Source organism: Typopeltis vanoorti, chromosome 14 (assembly GCF_054136105.1).
Source record: "Typopeltis vanoorti isolate ZY-2024b chromosome 14, IOZ_Tvanoo_1.0, whole genome shotgun sequence".
Classification (NCBI taxonomy): domain Eukaryota; kingdom Metazoa; phylum Arthropoda; class Arachnida; order Uropygi; family Thelyphonidae; genus Typopeltis; species Typopeltis vanoorti.
The window spans coordinates 48,236,311-48,247,402 of NC_143562.1; the positions used below are offsets into that span (position 1 = coordinate 48,236,311).

The 11,092-nt window shown below is 33.8% G+C and overlaps 1 protein-coding gene across 1 annotated transcript; it reads right to left on the reverse strand.

Moving 5' to 3' along the window:
- Nucleotides 1-658: 658 nt before the first annotated feature.
- Nucleotides 659-10,807, reverse strand: LOC150099436 (cytochrome P450 4c3-like). Its single transcript, XM_090404350.1, has 4 exons — nucleotides 10,712-10,807; nucleotides 9,753-9,926; nucleotides 7,642-7,708; nucleotides 659-855 (listed from the first exon to the last, which is right to left on the reverse strand). The coding sequence occupies exons 1-4, from the start codon at nucleotides 10,805-10,807 to the stop codon at nucleotides 659-661; spliced, it is 534 nt and encodes a 177-aa protein (XP_090260476.1).
- Nucleotides 10,808-11,092: the final 285 nt, after the last annotated feature.

Consider the following 11,092-nt stretch of genomic DNA (forward strand, 5'->3'; position numbering starts at 1 on the left):
GTTTCTCTCTCCCCCACCACACACACACACACACACACACACACACACACACACACACACACACACACACACACACACACACACACACACACACACACACACACACACACACACACACACACACACACACACACACACACAAACCTATGACAACCCCCCTCTCAAAAACTATCACTACAAGAACACAAAGAAACCAGCACACCATGTCTAAATCAAACCCTATTTGCACAAAAAAAAGTTAAACTCTAATAGCAGTCGAAGTCTTTCAAGCACGTACCAACAAACAGTAAAATCAACACCTGGCTTGTGACCAGTATAGGAACACAACCATGAAACTACCACCCTCTGTCATCTATTATCCTCTTCAGATAAGCTCTGCTAAGCAGCGAGGAAGAAAATTACTAACTTGCAAGTATCTGATATACACACTTGTAATGCGTTATAAATATTATATATATATAATTACAACAGCAACTATGTATGTAATTCATCTAAGACATAAAAAAAAAAACTCTGTATAATCCTTATTGTAAATACTGTAAATATTATTATTGTATGTAACTTATACTGAGACATAATAAAATGTTAAAAAAAATTTTAAAAAATTATTATTATTAACATGTTATTGTCGATTATAGACTGATTATAAACTATTAGATTAATTTTTAAGTTTTGATTGAGAGCTGATCTCATTTCTTCGTCTTGGTCTACATTGTATTCGAAGCTTATTCATTGGCCGAAGAACAAGTTCTATCAAATAATGCACTTTATTTGGAGGGTCCAGAGACTTGAGGTTAAACTCCCTAAGAATGTTAGTTAAAGCAATCTTCATTTCCCAAGTAGCGAATCTTTGACCTGAAACATAAAATGAAGAAAGTTTCAATTTAAGAAATGGTTTTAAAACTTTAATTAAACAAATAATTTTAATGAAATGAATTGAGTTTCTAATGATCTCTGCTATTTCTAGCTGCACCATAATTTTCAATTTTTGGTTATCTAATATTTTATCCGTATTTTTTAAAATACTGTTATGATCTTTTTAATTGATGTCAACAAAATTACTCGCTTGAAATTAATCCCATTTTTTATTAGTAGTCATTTAAAGTAATCTGCTCTTATAAAAATGTACACTATACATTTACAACTTTTTTTTTTGAGTTCGCTATCAGATGATGATGATATGAAGAAAAAGTGTTCTCAGTTTGGAAAGAGTCCATTCGAACTTTCTCCATTGCTAAACTCTTCGATAAACTTCCCCGTTGTTGCTCATGATAATTGTGGTTAAGTACACGTGATATACACAAGGAAATGCGTTGCTTCACACCATTCAGAATGAAGTCCGACGGTTGAGGAGACTCCGTGGTTAACACAAAATCAAAGGTTAGAATCCAGCCTTTCCAACTGAAGATGATTTAGCCAAAATCACATATAGAGACGGCAGGGTGTTTAATTATATTTCGTTGACTGAAATACCATCTAGTAGAACAGACTTCGTTTGCAGACAATACGGTCCGTTCTAGAACGCAATTGCAGAATCGCTTTAGACTATATGCTCAGAGTATTATATCAACACCACACACATACACCACAACATGTCAAAAGATAAAAACAACAAACATTCTGGTGCTGCTAAAGAACACCATCGCACATGACGTGTTACGTGGTTTACTCGCAGGTCGACAATCACCGATATACTTGAAGAGCCAATTGTTTACAGCAGGCAGTTATTTTTAATTTTAATATAATCTATTTTTGTTTTCTTCATTTCTTTTTTAAGTAATGCGAAACAGTGATCTTGACGCCAAATATAGAAAATTTTCAAGTCACCTCAGGCCTTCAGTACACTTCAAAACACCAGCGAAGACATTTATCCACCATTGCGATCTTTCACACACTAGAACTCCAAGTTGCATTTTAACCCACAGCCTATTGGATTTAATGAGTATAAAAAAACTATCCACTCACTCAGCCAAAGTTTGCCTTTAGAAATTTTATTAAAGTTTCTTGAATACTTTACTCACAAAATTAGGAACAAAACTTTATATACATAGGATAAAAAGTAATATTCATAAATATGCATACTATATTCTAAAAACCTTATTAAGTCATACATAAATTATTATCACCATCAGAAACCTCCAGGAAGTAAACTCAGAGGAAGGTCGAGATCACGTGCACCTGTTACCATTACTTGTTTTAGACTCTTTCATAATGATTGACTAAGGACTTCAACAGGCAATTGTTCCTCTCACTCGCTGCTCTGTGAGAGAAGAATCTTGCTCTCACCCCTTTATTATCCTCACTTAAATTTCACCGATGAAATTTTGTCATTTCTTCACGTTCCTTATAACGAAAAAATCATCAGACTATATCCTCTAACACATCTTCAGAAGTTTATTCACCTCTATCATATCACCCATCTTGCTCGTGTTAACAAGAGTCTTCAATCCACATACTCGCAGTCTCTCTTATTAATCTAAATCCCATAATCCAGATGTAATCTTTGTAATCCACCATTGCACCGTTTCCATATATACGCACAATAATCCAGATGTGGTCGTATCAAGGTCTCATAAAGAGACAAAATGACTTCCTTATCCTTACATATCACGGTTCGTATCAACATCACAATTATCCTCTGAACTCCATTTCCAAATTTCTTATGTAACCTTTGAACTTCATATTCGTATCCACCATTACACCACGATCTCTAACTTGATCGGTTTCTTGTATGATATGCCGTTGGAAATATCATCACGAGAAAGTGCATCTCTTTACGCTTACTAACATTGCTGATCGCCATTTTAATTGCCCCAATTTCCAGCTTATTCAAACAATTTTTGAGTCCTGAATATCAGTTGCATGTCTGATTGCCCTGCCTATGGTTGCATCATCAGGAAACAATTGAAAAGCTCCTGTTACATCCTTCTTAATGTCATTAATATATTGAACAACAATGGTTCTACAATGAACCCTGAAGTGCTCCCCTGGTCACCTTAAATCTGGCAGAATCACACCAGCCGTATACAACGTTTTGATATCTATCTGCCAGCCGTCCATTTATCCAGGACAAGAGTTTATATTCCAATTTGATATTCTCCAGTTTATGCAGCAAAGACATTTAATAGAGTACTACATGAAAGGCCTTAGCAAACCAAACAGTATCGTCGTGTATCCATTCCTTTTATCCAACTCGGCAATATTATTGTTATAAATTGTGAGCAATTTGCTAAAATATGAACTGATATTAGTAAACCCATGCTGTTTCGCTCAGACTCTACGCACGTTCTTACCTACTTCTCTAAAATCTTCACCACCAGACCAGAGATAACGAGAGGTCTATAGTCAGATACATCGATTTTTGCATTACCATGGTACAATGGAAATATACATTCTTTCCATTCCTGAAAAATGTTTGCTGAAGTGAGATTCAGGTTATACAAACAAAGCCCAGCAAACGGGCTGATATCCCATCTGTCCCTATAGACAAAATCTTATCGAGATTATGCAACAGTTCTTCAACCTGATTTTCATGCACGTGTAACTCTTCATCCAATGAGGCAGTAGCACTGTGCACCATGTTACACACACCTGGTTGATACATCTCAGCAAAGTGAGCACTCATTAACTGAACAATCCCATCTGCTTTACTGCTTTTGACACAAGAATGCCTTGCGCATTTTCTGAAGTTATTCGTCAATATTTATTTTCTATTTACGAGAGGCATAGTGAAAAATTTAGTTATTGTTTCCGTTCGCTTTCTCATCCAATTTCTTTTCATCCGTGCATTTAGCTGTCTGTACAATGTTCACAATAAAAGAAATCTTATTCTATTCGGTCTTCTTATAGTTCTCTTTCTTCATCAGGTTGGGCATCCATTTCACTCCCACCCTATTTGTTCTTCAAACTCTAGGGACATATTCAGAAACTATCTCCTTTAAGCAACTTTTATAAGCTCTCCAAGTGTGCGGATATCTTTCCTATTCAGTAAATGATATCAAGAAACCAAAGATAGAAGTCTTCGGAGTTTCTCTTACTTTCGGATTCTCGGTTGGAAAGTTTGCAACTTGTTAGTTGCAAATAGTTGCAACTCGCCTTAAATGGATGATAATGATAATGATGATTTGTACGCTCAAAACGACTCTATTGTTGATTGTTGAATAACCTATTGCTTCACAATTTTATTCAAATAGATAGTTATTTGTTTCAATATTTTAATAATGATATTTCACTGCATTCCTCTAAGAAAAAAGTCATATTAATTTCATTATCGTAAATTTTGCATTGTAGAATGACACTAAATCCAACCTTCTGTCTTAATAATAATAATATTAATAATAATAATAATAATAATAATAATAATAATAATTTAATATTTTAATGCGTATTCACTTTCAAAGAAACTGCATGTTCAAAAAAAGTAGATAAACAAAAATTGACACACGTTTGATGCAATAAGCAGAATTGAAATCTGTAAACGAGTAATCTATTGACTCCATGGAGGTTACCAAATGTTTCTTTTTTTTTTTTAATATACAAATTATTATCTCTCAAATAAATTACATCTAATTATATGCATATACCTTGTACAATTTAGACAACAATACTACTGTACATTTTACTACTTGTGGTTCAGTGCAATGTTTAAATGGTATAAAAAATAGTATGAAATAATCATCCACGAATTCCTATTATTAATATCAACCTCAGTGATAATAATTTACCACATAAAATTCACGATTACATAAGTTAATAGTGCTTGTTGCAGTCCACATCAATGTTTTCTTCAAAGTTTGAGAAAGTATGATTATAAGCTGTATTTACATTTACAGTAAAAATATTATATTTCCTACTATTTCGTACAATCATATAGTACAAAGTAAATTTATTATTTACAAATATTTTTAGTAATAATAATGTTTTATTAGAGCTTCCAGTAGTTCAGTCAGTATAGATGAAGCCCTTTGGTCGGAAACAGACAAACAGCCAATGAACACACATGTAGAGATGTAAATATAGAGATATAAAGATAGAAAATCGTCTAGTCTGGTTGGCCGAGTGGTTAGCGCATCAAATCTCCAGCCAAAAGGCTGCGGGATAAAATCCCGTCGTGGGCACGGATGTTTGTAATTGTCTGTGAAATGCAAGTGGTGGAGCTAGACAGTAGATGGCGTTGGTGCAGTTGTTGTTCGTGCATTGAGTGGTAGAAACAGATAGCTGTAGAGCTGGTGCCCTCCCTCGATGGACTCCCTGGAGGTGAAATAATAATAATAATAATAAGGATTAATCAACTTATTCCATAAGATTTCGGCTTCGAACGCCTACACTGTGAAGTGTGGGTCTACATACTGTAAATGAGGACAGGAATGTTTATTACATTGTATTTTCATACATTACATAGTAATATTATTACATTATGCATAGTAATAATGAGTCCGCGCTATTAGCCTAGTGGCTTTGCGCTTCGCAACCATATGACTGCGGTTGGACTGTTCCCGGCTCGATACCCGTCGAAGACGTGAGGAACTTGAGGATCCTCGTCAGTCATTGCCAAGTTAGCCGGTCTCGAACCTGAACAGCAGTTTATCTGGCGTTTTTTAAACCGCCACCGTGAACACATAGGAATATAGCCAGTAATACCTCGAGGCATAAGGGTGATAGATAATATTATATAATGATATATTATATAATAAGATTATTTCACTATATATAGTGAAGTAACATTATACGTAGTAATATTATTACGCTACATTTAGTAATTTTAATATTGCTATTAATTTAATTGTGTATTATTCAATAAATACTTCATTTTTTGGATCATTAAAAATAAGGTTTATAAAGACTAAGAAGATTATTTGAATAATTAAGTATATTTGATTATGCGAGTGTGTGTGTGTGTGTGTGTGTGTGTGTGTGTGTGTGTGTGTGTGTGTGTCTAAAGTGAAATCAAGGAATGGAAATGATATAATAATGAATACGAGTTACCTCTATGTTGCTCCAATAATAATAATAATAATTGTAGATTAGATTACATGCATAACAGGGTAATGTAAGTATTTAAATCATTTATGAAAATGATTTGTTGCTAATATTCGCAGTAAAAGGATGATGAGGCGGGAAAATCCACTAATTTCGAAGCTAGAGTCAGTATTTCTGAGGACAGTGGGATTAACGATTAAGTAAACCATTTTTTTTTTCTTTTTATTAGCATTTGCTAACATGTTTTATGCAACATGTATGGTAACTGTTGCAGTTCTAAAGTGTGCTGATAGAATTTGTAACTGTTCAGATGTTTTAATTTTTACGCAAATGGTTGAGTAATGTGAGTATAAGATGTTCCCTCACAGTGGATTATACAAATTGTTATAACGCCTGGTTGTGTAAAGGGTTGTGTTTGATCGGGTTATACGATACCTTTCTCTTAGATTCTATCTTCTCAGTATTTTCTGTTTAGCCATTAGGGATTTGGTTATTTCCTGGTTTGTATTGAGTAGTAGTAGTTGTAATAATAATAATAATAATAATAATAATAATAATAATAATAATAATAATAATAATAAAAATAAGCTGGGAATTAACACACTTTTCTAAGAAATATGCAGTAAGAAGTGTTCTACTTTACCGATGCAGTTTCTTGGACCAACAGAGAAAGGAAGATAGCTGTAAGGATGGCGTTTACTGCTTTCTTCTGATTCAAATCTCGATGGATCGAAGACTTTTGCATTGGGAAATACTTCTTCATCATGATGCATTTGGATAATGTGAAAGACAAAGGTTGTATCCTTAGGAATTACGTGATGGTCTGAAATCAAATAATTCTAAACTGGACTGTCTGTCAGACAGCATATGAATCTTCAAAAAGTTTTTGGCATTTAATTTTTTAATTTGTTTGCTTTAGTTTGTTTTAAAGTTTAATAGCTGGCAACTGACAGTAGCTGAATACAATATTATGTATTTCGCTAATTCGTTGATGAAAAAAAAAAACGGAAGGAACAAAAATTCCATTTAACTTTAGAAAGAAATACCCTCTCTCTCTCTCGTAGGGATCGTTTAATTAATCCTCACCAATAGATTAAACATAGACATTCCACTGAAATATTTCTCTTTTAATCCAATTTTAACTGAACTACTAATATATTAGATTGGTGATGTTCAAATGATTTCATTAGGGTTTACCATATTCAAATATGAAGTACATGAATAACTGTATGCTGTCGACATCAACTGTGGTAGTGTTATTGGTTATAAACTTTTGTTTTCACCAAGACTTTATTGCAAGTGTTAATAATGACACACACACACACACACACACACACATGGGGCAGTGACTTTCTCAGAATAGAGTATAATTTACCTGTATCAATAATACTTTAGTTAAATGTAATCCTGTAAAGTACTAGTAAAGAAAATTTTATTTATTTAAAACTTTCTTTTTATTTTGTATTATTATTATTATTATTATTTGATTAATCTTTAAAATCTTGTATCAGTAGGCCATATTGCGTATTATTCTGATCAATGCTGTGATCCACATCTCACTTCTCCATTAATATTTGCATACTTCGCTTTCGTGTTAAAGTGTCCTAACATTCTAAGTGGGTACATATCTTCTGCTCTTATTTATTTTCCAATATTACTTACCCAAACAGAAGTCTTTTGTACAAGAACGGAGGATTACTGGAACAGGGGGATATAAACGGAGCACTTCCTGTTTAATAAAAACAAACAAAACTATCATAAAGTACATGATGTTACCAATACTAAATCTTGAATGAACAGATTTCGTTGTGAAATATCTCATTCAGGATTTTACAAGCATCAAAACAATGAGAGAAATACTTGTATATAAGTAGAGATGTTAATTGCTTGAAAATGTTTAAATAAACGCCTTTTAATATTGGACTATTCTAGGTAACAAAATATTACCTGTTCTTGTAAATTTAACAATGGAAAAAAATTGATGAGAATTATGTTATTATGTAAAAAATAGTTCAAAGTTCGCAAACAAGACATACGGATTAGTAAGTGTCCCACGGCATTAACGTAGGCAGGGTGTAAGTTGCGGACAGGAGTTTTCCGGGAGAAGCGAGGAGAAGGACCGGAATCACGTGCATAGGAGTAGAGCCGTGCTAAAGGTATGACGCTGTAGGAGCGCTATAGAAGTACCTTTTTATATCAAGGTACGATATAAAAAACTTGACGCCGCTAGCTTACTCTCTCTCTTGTAGGCTATTTTCTTCTCTGAATTTTGGCGCAGGTCACTCTAGGGACAAAGCTCGAGAAATACCCTAAGATGAATTCGTGAGTGCAATCAACAGGACGATGTCTAGAGGCAGTTACGTGAGTAGCGAGCCAAGTGGGGACATTTCGTCAATAAAGCGGGAGAATCAACGGAAGCTAATCATCATGGTAGATCACATGAACCAACTTAGCAAAGCTGTTCTCGTCTACATCGGAGAGGATAATTCATTATTGTGAGTTCCAGGCTGGACAATCGAAAAAACAACTGTGAAGAAGTAGAAGGAATGATCTGTGGAAAGAACTGCAAGGATCGAGAGATAGACCAGACAAAGTCCAAGGTTCCCATAGTAGAATTCAACTAGGAATATTGAATATAGTTAAGCCTGTTAACTTAGAAGAAAGATTTACTTTAGTTATATGACAAGTCTTGTAAATTTGTATTGCGATAGTTTGATAAATAATTCCTTTTTCATTTACCTAACAAATTGCCTGATGAAAGAATCCAATGCACCACTCATCAAGTAGAACCTGAGCGGGACTAGCTAATTGGGGAAGACCACGACTGCAATGACAATTTAAAATAAGGGATTTAGTTAACTTGGTAACTGTTATTATATAGATTGTATAAGCGTGTGTCACTTTGAGAGTTCACTCCTTGATTAAGAAGCCTTTTTTAATCTAAGGGTTCTAGATGGCGCAGCATTAACAAAGAAATTTTCTAGGACACAAGGAGGAGTCAGCTCCATATTTTTAAATAAAGGAATTGGCTCAACCCAGGGGCAGTTTCATTGTTTATTCAATTCACACACGTGAGCAATCTAAGTGACGGCCACAGAATTGACAGGTAGTTTGAGTATCGATAGGACAGATAAAGAGGAATTGGAAAGAAATGTCCCCTTCCTAAATAAAGACATCTTAGATCATAACCATAACAAATAAGGGAAACAACATAAATAACACCACCAAGTGCTGAATTGTAAAAAGCTCAATAAACTAATCAAAAAAGAAATCACCGCATCATTTTGTATGGTGGAAAAATATCAACCTTGCAGATTGATGTATGGTTGAATCAAGTTCAAGGAAAACATCGAACCGTGTTTCGATGTTTTCCTTGAACGATGTTTCCGAACATTTCGCAAATTTATTTTAATAAACACGTACTGACTAATACGACAATAATTCAGAAATATTGTAATATAATAATTCAGATTTAGCACCAGAATTGTAACATTTCCAGTTCTAATTCATTGCATCCGAATTAGAACAATACAAGTGAAACGAAAACCTTCGGGTTGCTATGGCAATCTGTCCCATCTTGAACCGTAGCTGTATTTCGAATTTCAAGCAAGTATAATCTAAATGGTCGCTAAACATAGGAACATCATTCTTTGAAAATATAAATGCAAACTATTCTTTAAGAAAAATAAGAAAGTTACGAGTACTTGAACTTGTGCCTTTAAACAGTTTCCATAGATAACTGTACACACGAGAAGTAAATGAGGGGAGCACACCTTTAATGCACAATCCAAGTAATTCATTTCCTTAATGTCATCTAGCGTTACACTGCGATCGATATCATCTCCAAAGATAGTATCAATTTCTTCATGGATCTTCTCCTGAACATCGGAATGCCACCCAATACAATACAAAGCCCAGCTTAAACCATTAGATGTCGTATCATGACCCTAAAAAATTTAATGAAAGACAATTAAATGAAGATTTCATTTCTATTTTCAGTCTAAGATTGCATAGTCCTTATAAAGAGGAACAGAAAAAAAAAACTTTTTTTCACGAATGAGTAAAGAATTTATTAATAAATAAATTTACATATTAAAAATTGCTTTATTAAATATATATTTCATCCTCACCACGAACAAACACCAATAATAAAAGTTTCCTATCAAGAGCAATGACAAGCGCAAACGAATATCGGAGTTAGATCGCAGTGTATTTGTTTCTTTTAACGATAATCGAAAAAATATAATTCTTTTCATATTTTCAAAAGTGACACTCCTCGTAATTCAGCCTTGTATCTATAATAAATAAATAATTATATGTTATTTTAACAAAATGAAATAAGATTGACAAAAAAATAGTTCACCACGCACACGCATCAATAATAAACGTTTCATATTTCACAGAAATAACGTGCGTAACGATACTAAAAATACACTACCGTTGGAGCAGTGTCTGAATGGCGTAACGTGCAATGCAAAGCGCAAACGAATATCGGCGTTAGATCGCAGTGCATCTGTTTCGTAGTCTAAAGCGTTGATCGAACAATTCCAATTATTAACTATTCAATGTCAAAATATAAGCTGTAACCTATAACATGTTGTATTGCTATATAATGTTTTAAGCGCTGTTATCATTTATAAACACAAACAAAATTTAAATTTTTAATTTTTTTCTTGGGGGTGCTTATGTACACTGGGCGCCACTGGTTGACTCTGAGAGAACTAAAACTTACAGCAAAAACAAAAGTGTCCACTTCTTCTCTGATGTGTTCCTCAGTAACAGATGGATCAATAGCATGCTGATGCAGCAAAATATCCATCAACGCCATCTTCTTGCCTTTCCTGAAATATATATTATGGTCGGATGAATTCTCTTCTGTGTTGGCAAGATTCTCTATAAAAGAAGCCTTCCTTTCCTTGATTACCTGGATAAAAATGAATAGACGGTCGACAATCAACAGAAAATAAGTTTATATCTGCTTAAATATTGGTTAAATTTTGGACTTGAATTTTATTAGTAATCCCTACCACTATACGTGACTGGATAAAAATGAACAGACGTCGACAATCAACAGAAAATAAGTTTATATCTGCTTAAATATTGGTTTAAATTT

Bases quoted from the DNA above. Each gene is read 5' to 3' on its own strand.
- LOC150099436 (XM_090404350.1), bottom strand. From the start codon at position 10,807: ATGGCGTTGATGGATATTTTGCTGCATCAGCATGCTATTGATCCATCT. The intron at 9,927-10,711 runs GTAAGTTTTAGT...TAAATTTTTTAG, and splicing joins TGGACACTTTTGTTTTTGCT to GGTCATGATACGACATCTAA. The intron at 856-7,641 runs GTAAGTAATATT...TTTATGTTTCAG, and splicing joins TACAAAAGACTTCTGTTTGG to GTCAAAGATTCGCTACTTGG.